Raw genomic sequence first — 23,198 nt, 5'->3', positions numbered from 1 at the left:
ATGCCGAGCTTGCCTCCACCTTCCTCATTTCAGCCTCTTTAAGATTACAGACATGAGCCACTGTGCCACTTAATAGTTCACTTCTAAATAATAATATACATACGCAAAAATTAAAGATTCTGTCTTTTCACAATCATTATCACAAACCAAAAATAATTCATTTCACATCTAATCAAATTTCTCCAACCTAAGTCAATTTACCTGGGAATTGTTTCTTTGTTCAGCTTGCCTTCCACCTCTAGAAAATGTCTGGTTTTTTTCCATCCAAGGTTTTTTCTGGGTTGCCTGGCAAGTTACATTGGTCCAATTTACACCACCTATAACACATATTTAAAGATTCCTTTACTTAGAAAAGAAGCCAAGATCTAATTGCTCCTTAGCTTTATATACTAAAATTTAGTCAGTTAAATATAATACTGAGATTTTTTTCTATACCTTTTCAGTGACAGTTGTTAGTCACCCAACTTCCTTGCTAAAACTGTACTTTTCAATTAAGTATAATTACTCAAAGATTTATGTCTGTGGGATCTTCTTTATTTTTTTAGGTTTTGTAGCCCTAGTGAGTTATATGCTTTAAAAGATAGAGATTATAGCAAAACCAATGCAGAAAATAAGTACCTGTACACACAGATGATTCCACATGCTAAAGGAAAAAAGAAAAAAAGACAATTACTTTCCACTCAAGACGTATACTTGACAAATATTTCATCATTTAATCTAGCATTTTGCGTGCTTTTTGTTCTTGTTGTTGTTGGCTGTGGGGTTTGAATTCAGAGCCTGGGCACTGTCCCTCAAGGCTAATAATGCTCTACCACTTTGAGCCACAGTGCCACTTTCAGTTTTTGAATGGTTAATTGAAGATAAGAGTCTCCCTGGGACTTTTACTGCCTGGTCAAGCTTTGAACTGTGATCCTCAGATCTCAGCCTCCTGAGTAGCTAGAATTACAGACATTAACCACTGGCACCTAGCAGACATGTTGTTTGTTTGTTTGTTTCTTGGTTGGTCGTGGGGCTGGAACTCTGGGCCTGTGCGCTGTCCCTGAGCTCCATAGCTCAAGGCTAGTGCTCTATCACTTGAGCCACAGCGCCACTTCCGGCTTTTTCTGCTTGGGTGGTACTGAGGAATCAAACCCAGGGCATCATGAATGCAAGGCGAGCACTCTACCACTGAGCCACCTTCCCAGCCCCAGACATGCTTCTTATAATGACAGAATATTGCTTCGTAATACTTTTCATTCCAAATATATAAACATCATTTTGACCATCTAATTACTATAAGAACTGTTCACTAAGATATTATGATTTAGCAGAGGACATGAGAAACAAATGGATGCAGCCATTAATAAGGAAACAAGGCATACTACACACATTCATGGTCCCAGCATCGGGGTGACGCAAAGCTCCGGCAGCAGGCTGGTTATTGTTGTGTTTGGGACTGCAGTAGCCGCTATCACTGTCAATGTCAGCTTCACTGGCCCCCTGCTCACTGGAGGACTCGGCAGTGGGGTGGGACGCTCTTCTCCTCCTGCCTTTGGACTTCCACAGCATCGTGGCAGTGCTCTCTGACAGAGACTTGTTAGCGATATCTGATGGGAAATCTACAAGACAAGGAAAGTGTTGGTGATGACCGGAGCAGTAAATTCTTGTTAAATAAATTATTATTAGATTGTGACAAACTGTGTACAGAGAACTATGTGACCTTTTGAAAAGACTAAAAGATACTCCTGGTAAGCTAATATAACATGTTTCTATTATGAAAATAAATTATTGTATCATTAAGATACTCAAATAAGTAAGGCAGGCATAGTGGCACAAGCTTATAATCCTTCCTACTTGGGAGATGCAGATCAGGAGATCACAGTTGGAGACCAGCCCACACACAGAAGTTTGAGACTTCATCTCAATCAGGCTAGATGCAATGGTACATGCCTATTACCCCAGCCAGAGAGAGAGCACAGTGACAGAGCACAATAGCAACACTGTCCAAGCTGACCCCAAGTATAAAGTAAAACCCTGTCTTGAAAATAAACTATGGAAAAAAAAAAAAGGCACCTGGTATACATGTGAAAGTTTCTATGGGGATGAGGTCTCAGGGGGTGCACCGATTCAACTTAACTAGAAAATGCCACATCATTTTCAGAGATGGCTACAATTTATACTCCAACAGGACATAAACATTCCCACTGATCCACACATTCACACATACTTGACACATTTCCTAGACTATAATTCTTGCCACTCTGTTATGTATAAAAAGGTAGTTCAGTATGGGGGTTCTCAATAACGAGACTGAGCATCTTTCCTGATGCGTTTAGCCACTTTACTGCTTTTTCACAAATTTTACTTTTGTATTATTTAACCTGTCATTTTCTGAGCTGTCCTGTTTAAGAGTTTTTTTTATTTCACAAGTTATAACTATATATCAATAAATTTCCTTCTAATAAATTACAAATTTTCTTTTTTTCTGAATCTACTCATTATTATTTTATTGTTGGCAATACCAGAGTTTGAACTGTGGACTTCAAGCTTGCTCAGCCACTGACCTACAACCTGGCTTTTTGCTGGTTATTCTGAGATGGAGCCTCAAACACTTTTCTTTCTAAGCTGGCTTCAAATAACAAACTTTTAGGTCTCAGCCTCCTGAGTGCATTAAGATTATAGGCATGAGACACCAGCACCGAGCTCACATTCATGTATTTTTGTTTGTCAGTAGTAGGGCTTGAACTCTGGGAACTGTAGCTGAGCTCTTTAGCTCAAAGCAAGTGCTCTACCACTTGAGCCACAGCGCTATTTCCGGTTTTCTGGTGGTTTATTGGAGATAAGAGTCTCACAGACTTTCCTGCCTGGGCTGGCTTTGAACCACAATCCTCAGATCTCAGCCTCCTGAGTGGCGAGGATTGCAGGCGTGAGCCACTGGTGCCCCACATGTTCTGCGCCTTCCATGACTTGGTAGTTGTTGTGGACACTGGGTTTCACTGTGTAAGCTGCACTGTGACAATGTAAGGTTTTCATCAACAGCCCTATCTCTTGCAAACAAGAAACTGCACTTAAACATATCCATAAGGTTGGATAAATGAGTCAAATGAAAGAGTTTCACAGTCCTATCAAATGGTGGCCTGTAGGCACAGATAGTACCCTCTGGCATTATGTCCTATGGGCTCCAAGGACGGTACACAATTATTTCCGTATGAATTCTTTTTTTTTTTTTTTTGTCGGTCGTGGGGCTTGAACTCTGGGCCTGGGCGCTGTCCCTCAGCTCTTCAGCTCAAGGCGAGCGCTCTACCACTTGAGTTACAGCGCCACTTCCGGTTTTCTGGTGGTTTATTGGAGATAGGAGTCTCACGGTCTCTCCTGCCTGGGCTGGCTTTGAACCGCGATCCTCAGATCTCAGCCTCCTGAGTAGCTAGGATTACAGGCGTGAGCCACCAGCGCCCGGCTCCGTATGAATTCTTATATAGCTCACACAAAAGCAGACAACTTTATACATGTTGCTAGCTATTCTTCCTCTTCCTCCTCCTTTCTTATTTTTTCTTCTTCCTCTTCCTCTTCTCTTCCCTCCTGCTCTTCTACACTCCTCCCCCTCCTCCTCCACCTTCTTCTTCTTAGTACTGGGGTTTGAACTCAGGACTTCATATTTACTAAGAAGATGTTCGACTACTTGAGCCTTGGATCCAGCCCTTTGTGCTTTATTTTTTGGGTATAGCATCGTGTTTTGCCTAGTCTTAAAGAGCCAGCCTTAAACTGTGATCCTCTTATTTAAGGGCTTTCCAAACAATTTAGAGACATGTGCCACCATGCCAGTTCATTAACTGAGATGGAGAATATCACTTCTTGCCTGGGCTGGCCTTGAACCTCAGTCCTTCTGATCTCTCCTTCCTGCATAGCTAGTTATTACAGGCTGAGGCACAAAACCTGGACCCTTTTAAATTAAATGGCTATTTTTTGAAATAGTTCTCTAGTGAGCGGCAGTCACAAAGATACCTACCTCTATTTTCTTCTACCATTGGATTTTTTCATGAAGCCCTTAATCCAAATGAAACAGATTTGAGAAGGTATAAATCAGACCTGTAATGTTTCCCTGTCATTTTCTATGTATGTGTTTGTACACATACAGAGGAGTCTGCTTCTATGCTTTGAAGATTCTTGCATATTGTACTAATAATATGAATCTACAGTAATTAAGGTGATTTTGTAAGTCTTAAAATACAGGGGAAATGTTCTTTCCCAAGGCTGTCTTGGGAAAGACATTGGTCTAAGAAGAATGTCAGACTTATGCTCCTAATTTTAGAATTTGTTTGTCAAGTTCCTCGAAACTTCCTACTGGAATTGTTAGGAGAGTAGTGCTGAGTCTGCAGAGCAGCTTTAGGGAAGTGACATCTGAAGTATCACATAATCTTGCATGGCAGGATGGGACATGCACACAGGATGTGGTTAAGGCCCTGTAATAAGGTCTTATGGTTTTCTGCTTATGTCTCATATCCCTAAGACTAATTCCTAGAAACTCTATGCTTCTGTTGCTATTATAAATCATATCTTGCTTAAATTTTGTTTGTTGGTGGCATACTGAACTAGAATTAACTTTGGTATATTACTTTATATTTGGTCATCTTATATGTCGTATTTTGTATTTTATCTTATATTTGGTCATAGCATTAGATAATATAGGCTTGTGTTCAAAAGAAACAAACTCTCTTTCTATGTCTTTATTTAACTCTGTCTCTTAATGACAGCAATCAATCCTCAGAAGTCAAAAACAAACTGGAGAATACTGATAACATACAGTTGTCCTCACACTCTACCTTTCCTCACTCTGCTTGCAATCCTTATACTTCAGAAGGCATCTTTATGATAACTTCACTACAGAAGGTTAATTTTTTTTTTCAGTTATGGGTCTTGAACTCTGGGCCTGGGTGCTGTTCCTGAGCTCCTCAGCTCAAGACTAGCACTCTACCATTTGAGCCACAACGCAACTTCTAGCCTTTTCTGTTTATGTGGTGCTGAGGGATCGAACCCTGGGCCTCGTGCATACGAGGCAAGCACTCTACTGCTGAACCATCTTCCCAGCCCCAGAAGGTTAATTTTTTAAAGCCATTTCAGGGCTGAAGAGATATGGAATTGGTCACAGTGACGAAAAACAATGAAAAGCAATCAAAATCAAAACTTGGGAATTATCAATGTGTGCTCTACAAATCACACAGGGCAGCAGGTACTATCAACAGCATCCTTTCTCTCTGCTCCTAAAGGACCTAAGAAATGGTAAAAGGCTACGTGACTGAATATAAAATAGAAGCGGTAGAGCCCAAGGGAAAGAAAGCATCAGCCATTTTATTCATTTCAATTTGGAAGAGCTTCCATGGGTGTGATTTTTTTTGACAATGTCTTGCTATGTGTCCCCGGATTCCAACAATGCCAGAATACAGGCATGTGTCATACCACACCTGGCCTCAACCTTGACCTTATTTGAATAGAAGCTGAAGAGAAATAAAAAGCAATTTTGCCCAGACAAGATCTAACACTTGACCCTGGAATTGCTTACCAGGATGAATGACAACAGCAAGGAGGAGATCAATATCTACTCCATAGAGAATAAACAGAGATGAGCGATAAACAGAGAATAAACAGAGATGGCATTTCATAATAGAAACTAATAAATAGCTACAAGGCTCTTATCTATTGTCAGGGTAATTTTTTTCTTATTTAATGTTGTCATAGCCCTTGTTTTAAACATTTACTTTTTTTTCTTGGCTGACATGGGTTTGAACAAAGGGCCTTACGCTTGTTAAGTAGCACTCTACTGCTGTGCCATGCCCATAGCCTTTTGGTTGCACTGATTAATTCTGACATATGGTGACATTTACTGCCCTAGCACATGCCTGTACCTCATGGTACAGGCAGCTAATGCCTCCTATTTCAGGCTTACAGTCCTAACTACAATAACAGGCATGCACCACTTTGCCCAGCTTCTTCCACTGATAGTCCTGCAGACTTTTCTGCCCACTAGCCTAGAATTACAATGCTCATGATCTCAGTCTCTCACAGTTAGGATGACAGGAGCATACTACCAGCCCGTTATTGGGTGTATGCCTGGGAGGGCCTTAAATCATGATCCTCTGATCTCAGCCTCCTAAGCAGTTAGGATTATAGGTGAGACCCTCTGGCTCCCAGTTTATTTGCTTTTTTTCAATGTAGGTAATCATTGCTGATAAATTTGGTCTAGATCTATGCTTAAATATGGTACAGAAAATAGGCTAAGTTCCTTCTAAAGATGATTTGCAAAGCGTTTAATATTGTTATAAAGAACATTTTGATTTCTAAGCTGAGCACTGGTGTAATCATGTAATCCGAGCTACACAGGAGGCTGAGCTATGAGGATTGGAGTTTGAAGTCAGCAAGAGCAGAAAAACTCTGAATTAAACACCAAAAAGCCTGAAGTGGAGCTATGACTCAAAAGGTAGAGCACTAGCCTTGAGCACAAAAGCTCAAGAGATAGCACTCAGGCCCTGAGTTCAAGCTCCAAGATCAGCACACAAAACAATATTTCTACCAGAAACAACCACTCAATTTTCTACAGTAAATGCAAAATCCCACCTATGCCTACAGGGGAAAAGAAAAGCTTAAACCTTGTTCAAATGTATACATAATAAGTCAGCAAGTTGAGAGAAAACAAAAACATGAACTGTGTGAGGCTTCTGATGGCATTTGACCAAGTGGCAGAATGAAGCATAGAACCCTGAAAAGTCCAGATCACAGCCATGAATCCATGCATGAGCAGCACAGATCTAAGCCTGTGATGAGTACATAGAATCCTTCCCTTACCAGTCTGCTGTGAAGCATCAACCAGAAGCACAATTTTCGATCTGGTATCAGGTCCTGCTGCATTCGTTTCTTTCTGAGTAGCTACATTTTTCACCAGTGGCCTTTTGCTCTTTATATGCTGTTGTGAAAGTTGTTGCTGATTTAAGTTAACAAAAAAGAAGAAGAAGAAATCTATTCAAGCACTAAACATTATAAAATCTTTGCCTACGTGTAAGACATATTATACACAGTCTCATGCTTTCTCAAGTAACCATTAACACTATAATTGTTAACATATAAACTCATTTTTAATTTTAATACTTTCTCAATTATTAAAAATAAGAGTATAATCAAATCATATTAAAAGCTGTACATTTTATATATAGAAATGTAAGACTAACCATGGGGCCCTATCTCATGCTAAATTTTACCTGCATGATAACAATACATACAGACAAAAAAATTCTTCAGTTCAAAAAGAAAATATTAAAGAGCTGATCTGTCTTTTCATTTAAAAATATGAGCACTGGTGGGGCCTGGGAAGGTGGCTCAGTGGTAGAGTGCTTGCCTTGCATGCATGAGGCCCTGGGTTCGATTCCTCAGCACTACATAAGCAGAAAAAGCCAGAAGTGGCGCTGTGGCTCCAGTGGTAGAGCACTAGCCTTGAGCTGAGGGACAGTGCCCAGGCCCAGAGTTCAGGCCCCCCCTCTCCCCCCAAAAAAGAAATTGTATTATACTATCTTATTTTCAATGTTTAATTCTTTTCATTGTTAGAGGTCCCAAAAGGAGTTCCCTTGATCCAAAGTGTTTCCATAAACAAAACAAAGCTTTTCAAATCAATCTCTGCTGCTTGTGGTTGACTTTGTTAGGAGGAGGTAGACTTTTCCCTGAAGAAGCTGGGCTAATGGATCTGGGGAAAGATAATGACAGTCATAAGACATATCTTCTGTCAGCTCGAAGGGCTGACAAGGAAAAGGTGTGCTGACCACCGCAGAAAGTAGAGCCAATACATAGGTTCCATTTTGTGACTGCCATGGCATTCACCAGTATCATTAGGGTGGGATTTGAACATCATTCAGGCAAATCTGAGGTTATGCCACTTTGTTATGTGTATAAGATGATGGGCTACAAACCTACATGCATATTCCTACTGACTCTTTTTTTTTTTTTTTTTGGTCAGTTGTGGGGGCTGAACTCTGGGCCTGGGCACTGTCCCTCAGCTCTTCAGCTCAAGGCTCTACCACTTAAGCTACAGTGCCACTTCTGGCTTTTTTCTGCTTATGTGGTGCCAACGAAGCAAACCCAGGGCCTCAGGCATGCAAGGCAAGCGCTCTACCACTGAGCCACCTTCCCAGCACCCCCCTTCTGCCTCTTAAACTAATCCTTCCCTGAATTTTTTTTTTCTTCAAAGGCATGTGTATGAGGAATGTGTCCATTTTTTAAGACAAATTGACTTTGAAGAAACAAAAGGTAACCTCAAGAAATAAAAATTGTGACTGAAGATTTTTTTTTTTTTTTTTTTGGGTCCGGTCATGGGGCCTGAACTCTGGGCCTGGGTGCTGTCCCTCAGCTCTTCAGCTCAAGGCGAGCGCTCTACCACTTGAGCCACAGCACCACTTCCGGCTTTTTTTCTTTTTGCTTATGTGGTGCTGGGTAATCAAACCCAGTGCCTCAGGCATGCAAGACAAGCGCTCTACCACTGAGCCACCTTCCCAGCCCATGACTGAAGATTTTTTTTTTGGGGTCCGGTCTTGGGGCCTGAACTCTGGGCCTGGGCGCTATCCCTCAACTCTTCAGCTCAAGGCTAGCATTCTACCACTTGAGCCACAGCCCCACTTCCGGCTTTTTTCTTTTTGCTTATGTGGTGCTGAGGAATCGAACCCAGGGCCTCAGGCATACAAGGGAAGCGCTCTACCACTGAGCCACCTTCCCAGCCCGACTGAAGATTTTTTAAAAAGCAAGAGATAACTCATTAGTGTCAATGGAAAACCAACCTAGAATAGCTCTTGTGATTTCAGCCTCTTCGCTCTCTTTCTCCTTTCCTCTCTCCCTCTTTTCCTCCCTCACTAACTTAGTCAAGTGGCTGGTCCTGAGTAAAAGTTGTTTGTTTTTTTTTTATTTTGTCTCTCCAGTTTCTTCAGCCCTAGGAGAATATTTGTTCCCATAAACAATGATAATACAAATAAAATTAGTATGAATAATAAAGCACTTCTTTTTTTGTGAAAATACTGTTCAGAGGGGTTACAATTACATGGACAAGATGAGTACATTTCTTATCAAGCATTGTAGCCTCCTCCTTTGTTTCCCCTTCCCATCCCATCCTCTCCTCCACCCCCTCCCACCCAACCCTCCTCCCCAATAAAGCACTTCTTAAATGACAGTGTTATTCCTACTAGAAATTCACAGACTAGAATAGTGCCTCTAAAGGGTAGATCTAATGAATCACAAATGTTCTTTACCATGTCTTCCACTGGTTTCTGAGGACTAGAATTTCTTGATGTGCATTAGCCATTCAACACCACTAGCACTGGATCCACTTATCAATACTGCTATCACTATGCAACTTTTATCACAAGATTAAAATAATTTGGAAATAATTATCCATTGTGTTGATGTAAAATTCTCTTGAAGTAAGGGAAACACTGTAACATATATCATACATCAAGGGGGAAGAACACTAAAAGTCATCACAGGAAAAATGAAGTGTTTTAACTATATGCCTTTGATTTTTTTTTAAATCAGTGAATGAAAAATATGTAGTAAATTCAGCAAGTAAAGACCCATCAATACAAGCAGAAAACTGTATTAGTCTTAGCCTTAAGAAATATCAAATATCGGGCTGGGAAGGTGGCTCAGTGGTAGAGTGCTTGCCTTGCATGCATGAGGCCCTTGGTTCGATTCTTCAGCACCACATAAGCAGAGAAAGCTGGAAGTGGCGCTGTGGCTCAAGTGGTAGAGGGCTAACCCTGAGCTGAAGAGCTGAGGGACAGTGCCCAGGCCCAGAGTTCAGGCCCACAACTGACAACAAAAAAAAAAAAACCAAACAACAACAACAACAACAACAACAAAAGAAATATCAAATATCAAAGATAATCACTTACTTTTGGTGCTACTGGTCCTCGGTTAGTGTTTCTGGTTCGATGAGTGGACAGTGGGAAGACCTGCCCAAGCTGATTGGGACGCTCGGTGCATTCAGTGGCTACTGCATTGACAGTACTTGCAGCCTGAAAGGTGCTGGAGTATGGAGTAGGAAAAGGATGATAGAAACCCATAACTTGGGCACAGGGTGCTGGCATCAGCTGGTAATAAGTATACTCTGCAGAAACAGGCGGCTGAGCAGATATGATGGGGTAGGCAAGGTATGGTCCAGCAGGGTTTGGGTTGGGTTGTTGCCACCGTAGATCATTGTTATATAAAGGAAATTGTCTGAAAAACCAAATAATAATAATAATAATAAAGAACAAATATATTAACAAGCCTAAACATAATGCGAAAGTAAAAATCTCTTAGCTATTATCTCTTTTTCAATTAAAAAATATTGCAGAACAGTGGCTTCATAATAATTCTAGAAAAGGGGACAAACATCATTATCCTATAAATTTCTTTGCTACAACTAGAGATCATGATGTATCAGTGATAATAATTTAAATGACAGGATTAAAGCATCCAGTCTCATAGCTGCAAGTCAACTCACATACCATTTTTTGTAACCCTGTCTTCAAACCTCTTCAAGATATTTCTGCCTACAAGTTAAAACACCAAGGGGCTGGGTCTGCAAACATGGTAGTCCAAAGTTCCTATCCAATACTAATAGCTCTGACAGCCTCTGCAGAAAGCAAAGTAAGATGAGCAGTGTGTAAGGTGATCATTACACAGGGTGATTTGCTCCACCCCTCACTCTTTAGCTTGGCTCCAAGCTTCCTCTCCCATATTCCCCTATCTACTTGGCCAAGGGCTGCACTTTTCCTGGCTTCTCTCCTAGGCAACAGAGGGAGGTGCAGGTATCAAGTCAAGGGAGAAGATAAGAAGCAAGTGTCTCCAATGATTCCTGTCCTCAGCACTATACTTCCTTCTAATGTAGCTCCTACAGAGCACACCAACGGTTCTTCCCATCCCTGTAGCCTCTCATCAAAGGTTGACGCTGGGAGTAGAGGGGTTGAAGCTTAGAGGTTTTCCTCAGTTGCTTCTGGGATGACAGAGAAAAATGGACAAATATTCACCAAAAAAAAAATCTAAAAAATATTTAAAAATTTAACACCTTACTTGGCTTACTCATGAATTCACAAAGACTATCTGATAAGGCAAGAAATCAAATTTTTCACACTGTACACTTGACCATTCTGTCCAACAGAAAAACTAATACTGAACTTAGCCTATTAATCATCTAACACATTATTATTTTTGTCAGTTGTGGAGCTTGAGCTCAGGCCCTAGAGGCTGTCCTTGAGGCTCTTTGTGCTCAAGGCTAGCACTCTACCACTTGAGCCACAGCACCACTTCCCATTTTTGAGTGGTTAATTGGAGATTAGAATCTCACGGGGCCTTTTCTACCCAGGCTGGCTTTGAACTGTGAGCCTCAGATCTCAACCTCTTGAGTAGCTAGAATTATAGGAGTAAGCCAGCCAACCAGTGCCTAGCTACATTAATTTTTAATTATCAGATTGTTAATACAATGCTAACTTCAGTTGAGAAGGATCTCCTATAATTTCTACTATTTGAAAGCCTTGAAAATTCCTAACAATCTCAGATTATTAGCATTCAATATGTGAGAGTGTAGCTCAATGGCCTCATAAAGCATCCATTCAGAGTTTCTCAAATTCTGCATGCTGGTACACTGGTATCCCACAATGGTTTATGGATATTTGGAAATATCAACTGCCTTGACTCTTCAAGACCAAGCCACCAGCTGCCTCATCCACTTGGCCCACTGGATTTCACAATGCTAGAGGACTACTCTTTTCTGTAAGTGATAAAACTTAGTAAAGGCTGAAAGCACTTCCATAAAAGCAATGAAATGAACTATACCAATGAATGCCAATCATTCAGTCTACAGAAGGGCCAGTAAGGTATCACGACATGATTACCACAATTTACCACCTTGTGGCAACTTCGTCATATACCTGTCTGAACTGCAGGCACTTTGCTAAGTTCCTCTGTGACTACAACACAATAGTAAACTAGAATACATGCTGACTACCATGGAAGTTTCAGTTAAAACTGTCTTATGCCAAATCTCAAATAGGGGGGGGGGGTCCTAAACATTTCACTTTTCCCTTTGGGTTAATTTATTTCAAATAAATTTAATGATTTAATAAAGTTGCATGTCTTTAAAACTACATCTCCTCCAAGAAAATAATCCAGGTTAACAAATTTTCAAGTTTCTACATCATTTGGTTTTACTCTCCCTTCTTAACAAATAAAAAGATAAATGATAAATGTTAAAAAAGAAAATAAGCGTGCTTTGCAAAGTTCTACATAGCCCCCACCTCACACATACACAATGAAGAAAATAATGAAGAAATTACCTATTTGATTGGTTTTCCTGAACAAATGGATAGCAAGTTATCAGGTAGCTGGGAATTGGAGTTGGTTCTACACCAGAAACACTTCCATTCTCATTTGGGAGAGCCATAGGAATCACAAACGTATCAGGATTCTTCTTCTGGGGAATAAATGGCTCTACTTCAGCCGAAAGCTTAACATTCTTCAAAGGGAAAATGAAATGTATTTAATTAGCAAACAAAACAAAGGCATAACAACAGACAATCATCTTTACAAACAGTAGTTAGGTCTCAGTATTCACAAAACCTCCAAAAGGAGCAGCAATGTGCCCTCAAAACATTCCTGCAAGCTAGGCACAAGTGGCTCATGCCTATAATCCTAGCTACTTAGGAGGCTGAGATCTGAGGATCACGGTTCAAACCCAGCCTGGGCAGGAAACTCCATGAGATTCTCATCTCCAATTAATCAGAGAGGAAAAAAAAAATGGAAGTGGCTCAAGTGAAAAGGGCGCTAGCCGCTCCCAGGCTCATAATTCAAGCCCAGGACCAGCAAAAAAATAAATAAAATGAATAAAGTAAAACAAGTGAAAACCAATGAAGTTACTTAGACAAAGCCATTAATAAAATAAGAAAACTTGTTAAAGGTGACATTTCAATGAAATATTTCCTTACATAATCAAAACTGTTAAAACAATCAAGCGCACAAGGAAGTCATACCTCAGCAACTAAAAATAAAGCAGTAGCAAGAAAGCCAACTCTTCACACAAAACAATATGCTTTTAACTAATTCTGTTATGGGAAAAATCATTAAAAAGAGTTCTGAATAATTATATTTATTCAGATAGTTTAAAAAATAGTCCATTTTTGTCAATTTCAGGAAATTAGATTAGCATTGTTAAATTAGAAGGAAGGAAAAGTCTAAGAAACAAAGTATACTGAACATAAGGGGAGAAAATTCTGGTTCAGTTAAAACTGGAGGAAAAAAATGAGGACTTCAGATGCCCAGCAGACACCTGAGCAAACTAAAATAACTCACAAAAATGAACTCTAGGTTTCTTTGTATTTTTTCTTTCTTTTTTTTGGGGGGAAGAGGGGCTGGTTCTGAATCTCTTCTTACAACAATAAATCTATACATACTCAACAGACAAAAAGACTACAGTATTGACAGATACAACTGTAAGTACATAAGACCCATGAACACACAAATCGTTTAAATAGTAATACAGGTGGACCCACTGCAACAATGAGATGTACAAGTCATTATGTTGAAAACGAACTTTACAACTTTCCTGGGGGGGGGGGAGGATTGAGGTGGCAGGGGAGGATGGGAAGGGATGGGAAGGGGAAACAAAGGAGGAGGCTACAATGCTTGATAAGAAATGTACTCGTTATCTTGCCTATGTAATTGTAACTCCTCTGTACAGTATTTTCACAATAAAAAAAGAAAAAAAAAGATGCATGAACACTAGAATAGGAATTTCTTAGAGGCACCTGGGTAGCTTCTGAAGTGTCTGATAAATTTCTGTCCTGTCAGACGTCAGTGGCTCATGCCTATAATCCTAGTTACTCAGGATGCTGAAATCTAAGGATTATGGTTCAAAGCCAGCCCAGGCAGGAAAGCCCGTGATACTGATCTCCAATTAACTACCACATGGAGATCTGAGGATATTGGTTCAAAGCCAGTCCAGGCAGGAAAAGCTGGGACATCTATCTCCAATAAACCACCAGAAAACTGGAAGTGGCCCTGTGGCTCAAAGTGGTAAAGCTAGGCCTAGCCTTGAACAAAAAAGAGCTCAGGGAAGGCGGGTACTGGTAGCTCACACCTATAATCCTAGCCACTTAGGAGGCTGAGATCTGAGGATCCTGGTTCAAAGCCAGCCCAGGCAAGAAAGTGTGTGAGACTCTTATCTCCAATTAACCACCAGAAAATCGGAAGTGGCATTGTGGCTCAAGTGGTAGAGTGCTGGCTTTGAGCAGAAGAGCTCAGGGACACTACACTGCCTAGGCCCTGAGTTCAAGCTCCATGACTGATAAATAAAAAAGCTGCACCAAATTTTTATGTCCAGTTTCGCTCATACTAATAAAAAAAATTTAGATGAACTCAGGCAACCTATTGTTCAAAGATGTCATAAGTAATTTACAATTCATGTTGATATGTATATGCAGCACAGATCTTGAAAAGTGTGCATTAGTTTTCTCAGTGCAATTCTAAAGAGCAAAGTTCCACAATAAAACTCCCAATCACTAAAGTGAGCCTTTGTTTTTAAGCATATAAAGAGAAGCTACATTAGTCAACAGCTGCACAGACAGAAGATGTCACTAGCAGGAACAGACTGACAAACTTTCTCCAACAGTTACTGTTCTGTATGGCTTCAAGTTCTTTATTGTGATTGAGGCCTGCTGAATCTACCACATAGCAAATATACATACTGGTTACCCTCAGTCCAAAAGACATCGATAAGACTCCAAACACTTCTTAAAGTTCCACCTAATAAAACTTATGATATTAGGTAAACAATAGCTTCTAGAACCATTTTAATATTAACATAGAAATCAAAGGAAAATGGCTCGCATAATAAAATATTTTTTCAAAATTAAATTAATTGCTGGACACTGGTGGTTCAAACCTGTAGTAATCCTAACTACTCAGGAGACTGAGATCTGAGAATCGAGGTTCAAAGCCAACACAGGCAGCAAAGTCCATAAGACTCTTATCTCCAATAAACCACCAGAAAACCGGAAGTGGCTCTGTGGCTCAAGAGGTACAGCACTAGCTTGAGCTGAAGAGCTGAGGGACAGCACCCAAGCCCACAGTTCAAGCCCCACGACTGACAAAAAAAAATATGTATATATAAATAAAAATTTAAAAATTGAATTATTTATACAGTATTACTCCTCATAGGAATTTCCATGTTTTACTTTATACTCTTTGTCATGATCTACTTTATTGATTTTTTTTTTAAAGACCAGGAATTTTATGGCAGGGAGTTGTCTCCTTAAGGAATGGAAACATGGAATATGTCCAAACTTAGCACACAAAACACAGTCCACTCATTCTTGTACTATTACCTGTTCCAAAAAAATCTCCAACTATCTACACTGTAATAGTGACTATCTTTCAGAAATTATTTCTAATTTCCCAAATTAAGGAAAAGTCATAACAATTGCAGAAATCTGTTTGGAAAAAAAAAAGCACTCAAGTATTTTCACTCATTTTTAATTTTGTATATATTAAAGCAAATATCCAGGGGCTGGGAATGTGGTTCAGTGGTAGAGTGCTTACCTAGCATGCATGAAGCCCTGGGTTCCATTCCTCAGTACCATATGAACAGAAAAAGCCAGAAGTTGCTCTGTGGCTCAAGTGGTAGAGTGCTAGCCTTGACCAAAAGGAAGTTCAGGGGCAGTACCCAGGCCAAAAGGTCAAGCCCCAGGACTGGCCAAAAAAAAAAGCAAATACCAGAGGCTGGGATGTGGATTAGTGTGGAGTGCTTGCCTAGCATGTGCCCTGGGTTTGAATCGTCAATACCACATAAACAGAAAAAGCCAAAAGTGGTGCTGTGGCTCAAGTGGTAGAGAGCTAGTCTTGACCAAAAGAAAGCTCAGGGACAGTGCCCAGGCCCTGAGTTCAAGCCCCAGGACTGGGCAAATAAATAAATAAATACTAATGCCAATCGATAAAATGTCTTTTAATAGTCCAGAAAGACAACAGTTATCAGAACATGATTTTTTTTTAATCTTGCTTAAAGAGTTTATTACACAAGTGCATGCTGGTCAGGGGTTCTATAGAGTTCCACAAATGCCCATGGAGCAGTGTTCTGGAAAGGCCCTCTACCAGAACAGCTTCGGGAAATGGGCAAACCATTCCTGGGAAGCACACACCAGCAGAGAATGCACTCAAGTAGGAAAAAGAGCCTCCAGGAGAATGCAAATAATTGTCCCAGATTAAGCAACAGAAAAATGACACCCACTTAAGATAAAAACTGAAGCAGAACATAATGAGACATTCTCCCACAGTGCAACTTCTGAGTATGTACCATACACCCACAGAGAACACAGAATCCTGAAGGCCCTCTATAGTCTGTGGTAAGGAAAAATGTCAAGATATTTTACATCACCTGGCCACAGGTAAAACAAATGCCTTCTGAAAAAGAAAACACACAATGACTGCTGAAGATCCCTGCTGGCTGTACTTACTGGTTTACATACCAAAAAGAACTGTACTGGTTACAAGTTTTGCAAGACTTCTGAAAACACCCAGAAAAAAAAAGGAAAAAAAAAAAAATCAAGGCATTTCACACAGTCTGCCCACTTGCTTCCCTATCCATAGTTCTGCACTTTTTCTGCGATGCCAAATCTAATCCTGTTAAAATCTGATGGTACTCTCCTAAAAACCAGCTTTCTAGACTTCGTCTTGAGGTGATCTAATTCATTAATATCAGTTCTTACAATGATTATTTTTTTTCTTCTTGCTTTGATGGAGTTTCTCCTTCCCCCTGGTACCTCATTTCTTGTCTTGGATGTGTCATTTTAGTTTCCTTTTAAGCTGTTTGATAACTAAAGCATTTATGACATGCATTTGCCTCAAGAGTATAGCTTCAGCCTTATCTTGTAGATTTTCATATGGTATTTTATATTCTACGATATCTTATAAATATTTTATATATCCCACATTCTGTTTTTCTTATTTCCTCTTTAACCTAAAATCTTGAAAATGTCTTTTTAAATTTCCACATGTTATTTTCTCTCCATGAGCATATGGAGAATTGACTATGCATTTAGTTTGCAGTGCCAGTATTATTTGAACTTTACAAACTACTTGAAAAGAAAAAGTTACAAGCCAAATAATTTTGCTTTCTTATTGGTGAACAATCTTACATGAAATCACATATATTCAATACACATTTGTTTTGCTAACATTTAAAGATATTAGCCAGGCAATGGTGGCTCACACCTGTAAATCCTTGCTACTCAGGAGGCTGAGGTCTGAGAATCACAGTTAAAAGCCAGAATTGGCAGAAAAGACTGTGAGCTTATACCTCCAATTAACTACCCCAAAAAAAGTCAAAAATAGAGCTGCAACTCAAAATGGTAGAGCACAACAAATCAAGGACTGCACCCAGGCTGTGAGCTCAAGCCTAGGACTGGCACTTGTTTTGTTTTGTTTTGTTTTTTTGTCGGTCGTGGGGGCTTGAACTGTGGGCCTGGGCGCTGTCCCTCAGCTCTTCAGCTCAAGGCTAGCGCTCTACCACTTGAGCTATAGCGCCACTTCCGGTTTTCTGGTGGTTTATTGGAGATAGGAGTCTCATGGTCTTTCCTGCCCGGGCTGGCTTTGAACCGCGATCCTCAGATCTCAGCCTCCTGAGTAGCTAGGATTACAGGCGTGAGCCACCAGCGCCCGGCTGGCACTTGTTTTTAAAGATGTTAAAAACAAGAAATTTATAAACTCTAAAAAAACAAACTCATGTTAAAGTCCTAAAAATTAAGCCAATATTTGAATTATTATACTACATACCTGTGAAGCTTGAGTGTTATAACCCCATTATTTTAAAATAATGAAACTTTTAAATAACCTAAAAATAGAAACACTAAAACATTATAAATAAAATAAATCCCAATTTATTCTTTACATTCTTTTCCCCTTTATAACATTTTTTAAAGAAAAAGAAAATATAACTGTTTTCAGAACATTTAGCTCAAAGTTAAAATTAAGGTAACAGTTTTAAGTCTTGATGAAAGAGAATACTTCTGAGATTCTCCTTTACCCTTAGCATCTTGCATAGTTACAACTGCAATTATCATTATTCATCCACCATTTTATTCCCATCCCAGTGACTTTTTATGATTATGATATTGATCAACATATATAACCAAGCTCATGTGAATAGCTTATGAGAACCACTATAGCACTTAACACTGTAAGCATGTTCAGAAATTTTGAGTATAAGCCAACATAGGTTTAAAGAGAAAAAAATTTATTGAGGAAAAATGGGAATTCAGAACATACTGTATATACTTTTTAATGCTCTTTACCTATCAATTCATCTCAGTAGTAAAAATATAAAAGCATATTCCAAATAACCTAAAAAGCCATCACATTACTATATAGTAGAATGGAAAGAATCAAGAATCCCACAAATCTGAGAGATCCTAGGTCCTTCCTTATCCGACTGTTAGTAGTTCTTGGCCCTTTTGAAATGATGAACGCCATGCCATGGTAGGGATGAAAGCAAGTTGAGGCCACCCCTCTCTCCTTGCTTGATGCTAAAGTTCCCTTAGAAATACTTTTTCTGGGGCTGGGAAGGTGGCTCAGTTGTAGAGCGCTTGCCTTGCATACCTGAGGCCCTGGGTTCAATTCCTCAGCACCACATAAGCAGGGGGGAAAAAAAGCCAGAAGTGGCTCTGTGGCTCAAGTGGTAGAGTGCTGGCCTTGAGCTGAAGAGCTGAGGGACAGCGCCCAGGCCCAGAATTCAGGCCCCATGACCGGACCCAAAAAAAAAAGAAAAAAAAATACTTTTACCTACATTATTGGATTTCTACAAAAAATGGATACTGCTGTTTTAAAAAAAAAAAAAAAAAAAAGATGGTAAACCACTGTATCAGAAGCAACTTCTAGTTGTAATGTCATTCCAAATAAACATGGTAAATAGGAAAGAAAGAAAGAAAGAAAGAAAGAAAGAAAGAAAGAAAGAAAGAAAGAAAGGAAGGAAGGAAGGAAGGAAGGAAGGAAGGAAGGAAGGAAGGAAGGAAGGAAGGGAAAGAAAGAGCGAGGGAAAGAAAGAACAAGGGAAAGACGGAAGAAAGGAAGAAAGAAAGAAAGAAAGAACGAACCCCAGCCAAGAGGTAAGTGCATGTCTGTAATCCCAGGCAATCAGTAGAAGAATTAATGTCCTAGGCCAGTGGGGGGGGGGGGGGGGGGGGGGGCAGGCCAAAACTGTGAGATCCTCTCCCAAAAATAACTAAAGCAAAAAAAAGGGCAAGGGGTGTAGCTCTAGAGCTACAGTTCATTTAAGACCCTGACCCCACAAAAAAGAAAAAGGAAAAAAAAAAGATGAGAATAATGGCATCTTGCATACATAAAACGTAGCACACTTTTTCCAGTGTACTCTTTCCAGGCCAACCACAGATCCCTGAATTAGCTGCCTAATGCAATAACGAGGCAGACGCACTATTTTTCTAGATCTGTTTTTCTGAGAACACAGGAATGAAGGGAAGTTCCAAATTATTCTCCCATTTAGAGTCAGTCTGGGGATGAAATAAAAGGTCTTGGAAGGAAAAACAAAACAAAACAAAAACCTTCCAGTATAAAGTCTTTCTCCATGGACTTTCTCTAGCTCTTAAATGTGGGATGTGGGATAAAAGAGAAAAACTGTCTAAATAATTTGCTGAAACTTGCTCTTAAAATAATCACACAAAAACTGCTATGCCAAAAGGCACCATCTAATTAATTATGTTTCCTCTAGGATGAAAGTAACCCTAAGTATACATATGGTAGCATTATTGGTTACAGTTGGATGTCCAACCCTTTCATTAGTGACACACAAGGAACTAATTCAAGTAAATTTCCTATTTGTTTGTCAAGCTTTGAAATCTGGAGGTTTTTTGGGTCCAATTGTGGGGCCTGAACTCTGAGCCTGGTCAGCTCAAGGCTAGCACTCTAGCACTTGAGCCAAAGCGCCACTTCCAACTTTATTTTTCTTTTTTTGCATATGTGGTGCTGAGGAATCAAACCCAGGGCCTTAGGCATGCAAGGCAAGTGCTCTACCACTGAGCCACCTTCCCAGCCCCTGGAGTATTTTTGACAAATATCTTCAAAATAAAAATTCTTAAACTGGGGCTGGGAAGGTGGCTCAGTGGTAGAGCGCTTGCCTTGCATGCCTGAGGCCCTGGGTTCGATTCCCCAGCACCACATAAGCAAAAAGAAAAAAGCCGGAAGTGGCGCTGTGGCTCAAGTGGTAGAGTGCTAGCCTTGAGCTGAAGAGCTGAGGGACAGGACTCAGGCCCAGAGTTCAGGCCCCACGACTGGACCCAAAAACAAAAAAAAAAAAAAAAAATTCTTAAACTGAATAGAGACTGTATATAGAATTCTCTGGTAAAGTCCAGGAGGCTTCATTATCACTTTTGCTTTGGTAATTCATGTGTTGTTCAATAAAACCCATTTGTGTTTTCAAAGCTATATTCACATAAAGGGTTTGGGTGTTCTGTTTTGCTTTTTGAAGGAAGGAGAAGGAGGAAGAGGAGGAGGAGGAGGAGGAGAAAGGGGAGGAGGAAGGGGAGGAGGGGAAGGAGAAGGGGGGAAGAGTAGGGGAGGGGGGAAGGCTTGTGTAAAAAAATAGATACACAAGTAGGAAGCTGTGCTTTGATGGCTAAGAGTCTGATTTCCAAATCAAAAGTGGTTTTACCAACGTCTAGATGCAGAAATGCGAATTTGGGAAATCTGGTGTCTTTATTCAGATGCTGATTAGCCATTTGTAAAATTAACAGTGAAAGTATTTTTTCTTCTTCTTTTCACCTATTTGCCTAACTCATTCTTGGGACAAGGATGGCCTTGGGAATGGAGAATAGAGAGGAATCCCAATTTAAGATTTCATCAAATCAATTCGTTTCCCAGTGACCTAAACGCTGGAGAACATTTGGGGGGTGGGGGGGAGGAAGTACAGACTATGATTCTACATTATTTTTTCCACTGCCATTATTCCTACCTCCCCGCACCATGGATAATCAAGAATTTAACACAATTCAAAACCAAACAGAACACTAATGCGGCTGGAAACCAACTCAAGCTCCTTAAAAATGTAATCTCCATCAAAAAAAAAAAAAAAAAAGCAGCAACCCAAAACAAAACAACAAAACAAATGCTGATTACAATTTCTGCAAAGTATCTAGAAGACACAGGCCAGGCCAGGGGGAAACCGGGAAGATCCTTTCTTTAAAAAAGAAATGCCTGAGGCATTTCAAAAAACAAAACCAAATCAATAAACAAAGTCAGGCGCCGGTGGCTCTCGCCTGTAATCCTAGCTACTCGGGAGGCTGAGACCCGAGGACTTGAGGGTTCCAAGCCCGGCAAGTCCGTGGAGACGTGGGTTACCTCCAGTGAATCACCCGAAAGAGCCGGAGGAGGGAGGGCTGTGGCTCAAGTGCGCAAAAAAGCTCAGGGACAGCGCCCAGGCCCTGAGTTCAAGCCCCGGGACCGGGCCCAAAGAAAACAAACAAACAACAACAACAACACAAAGACATTGCTTTTGCTCCACTGAACCCTAGACCGGCGACAACCCGGGACTCTCCCATCTTCGAAAGCCTTTTGCCATATCGACAAAAACAAAAACAAAAATCGACCTTCCAGAACTGAAGGGAATGGGGGGGGGGGGAAGGAACTGTAGAGTGTGGGGGGAGAAGATGGGAGATGGGGGGGAGTCCTGGAAGGAATGGGGGGGAAGATGGGGAGTCTTGGAAGGAATGGGGGGAGGAACTGTAGAGTGTGGGGGGAGATGGGGGGAGTCTTGGAAGGAATGGGGGGGAAGATGGGGAGTCTTGGAAGGAATGGGGGGGAGAGGAACTGTAGAGTGTGGAGGGAGATGGGGGGAGTCTTGGAAGGAATGGGGGGGAAGATGGGGAGTCTTGGAAGGAATGGGGGGAAGATGGGGAGTCTTGGAAGGAATGGGGGGGAAGATGGGGAGTCTTGGAAGGAATGGGGGGGAGAGGAACTGTAGAGTGAGGGGGGAGATGGACGGTCTTGGAAGGAATGGGGGGAAGATGGGGAGTCCTGGAAGGAATTGGGGGAAGAGGAACGGTAGAGTTGGGGGAGATGGGGAGTCCTGGAAGGAATGGGGGGAGAGGAACTGTAGAGGGGGGAAGATGGGGGGGAGTCTTGGAAGGAATAGGGGGAAGATGGGAAGTCTTGGAAGGAATAGGGGGAAGATGGGGAGTCTTGGAAGGAAGGGGGGAGATGGGGAGTCTTGGAAGGAATGGGGGGGGAGAGGAACTGTAGAGTGGGGGGGGGGAAGATGGGGAGTCCTGGAAGGAATGGGGGGGAGAGGAACGGTAGAGAGGGGGAGAGGAGATGGGGAGTCCTGGAAGGAATGGGGGGGGAGATGGGGAGTCCTGGAAGTTGCAACGCCTCCCTGTTCTCTGGAGGGCACGGAACAACTTGGGTGTCTTGGGGGGGGTCCCTCTCTCGGGGAGCCGAGGCCCCCCCGCAGGGAACCCCCATCTTGAGGAAACAAGTCTGGGAAGGTTCCCCCCCCACCCCGCCCCGGCCCTCGCGACGGCCCGAGGCAGCGGCTGGAACAATGCCGGGGAACCGGGTGCCGCCGGCCGGGTTTCCCCGAGGAGGAGGAGGAAGAGGAGGGGAAGCGGGGGGGGACCCCACGCTCGGAGACCCGGGCCGGGCCTGCAAAGCACGGTGACCCCCCCACCCGCTCCCACCCCGCACCCCGGCCGGACCCGGGCGCCCCCCCCACCGACGCCCGCCAGGCCCCGAGTACCTGGTCCGCCGGGGGTCGGTCCATGGCGCCGCAGGCGCGACGGGCCCGCTCTAGTCGGTCTGAGGGGCGCCTCGGGCCGCTTTCTCCATGGCCCCCCGCTCGCCTCCAGGGTTGGGCTCCAGGACAGACCTCCGCCACTCTCTGCAGAAGCCGCGACACCGAGCCGGTGACGCCACTGCCTGAGGAGGCGGTTCCGGAGCCGGGAGGGGGGAAGGAGGCGGCGGCGGCGGCGGCGGCGGCGGCGGGGCGGCAGCGGCCCTGGGGAGGGATCATCTGGGACGGAAGCCGACGAGGCTCGAAAGGGAGGGGAAGCGAAGCCGGAAATGGAGCCGCGCGCAGAAGGGCAAGGGGGCGGGGCAACGGCGGCAGGGGGCGGAGCGACCTACATGGCCCGGCGGCGGGAACCCAGGGGTGGCCTGCG

The 23,198-nt window shown here is 42.1% G+C and overlaps 1 protein-coding gene across 2 annotated transcripts in view; it reads right to left on the bottom strand.

The window, feature by feature from the left end:
- The window catches only part of LOC138804126 (selenocysteine insertion sequence-binding protein 2-like), a 48,067-nt gene extending 25,075 nt beyond the window's left edge, over positions 1 to 22,992 (bottom strand). For both annotated transcript variants that reach the window (XM_069988404.1, XM_069988405.1), the window contains exons 1-7: positions 22,778 to 22,992; positions 12,321 to 12,499; positions 9,897 to 10,221; positions 6,817 to 6,952; positions 1,369 to 1,598; positions 619 to 643; positions 202 to 317 (exon numbers count right to left, since the gene is read on the bottom strand). In XM_069988404.1, the coding sequence (XP_069844505.1) occupies positions 202 to 317; positions 619 to 643; positions 1,369 to 1,598; positions 6,817 to 6,952; positions 9,897 to 10,221; positions 12,321 to 12,499; positions 22,778 to 22,801 (1,035 nt within the window). In that variant the 5' untranslated portion in view covers positions 22,802 to 22,992. The remainder of the gene's footprint in view (positions 1 to 201; positions 318 to 618; positions 644 to 1,368; positions 1,599 to 6,816; positions 6,953 to 9,896; positions 10,222 to 12,320; positions 12,500 to 22,777) is intronic.
- Between the last annotated feature and the right edge of the window lie 206 nt (positions 22,993 to 23,198).

This window comes from Dipodomys merriami, unplaced genomic scaffold (assembly GCF_024711535.1).
Source record: "Dipodomys merriami isolate MVZ:Mamm:240054 unplaced genomic scaffold, mDipMer1.0.p SCAF_357, whole genome shotgun sequence".
Lineage (NCBI taxonomy): Eukaryota > Metazoa > Chordata > Mammalia > Rodentia > Heteromyidae > Dipodomys > Dipodomys merriami.
This window is presented reverse-complemented; position numbering and strand designations above follow the sequence as displayed.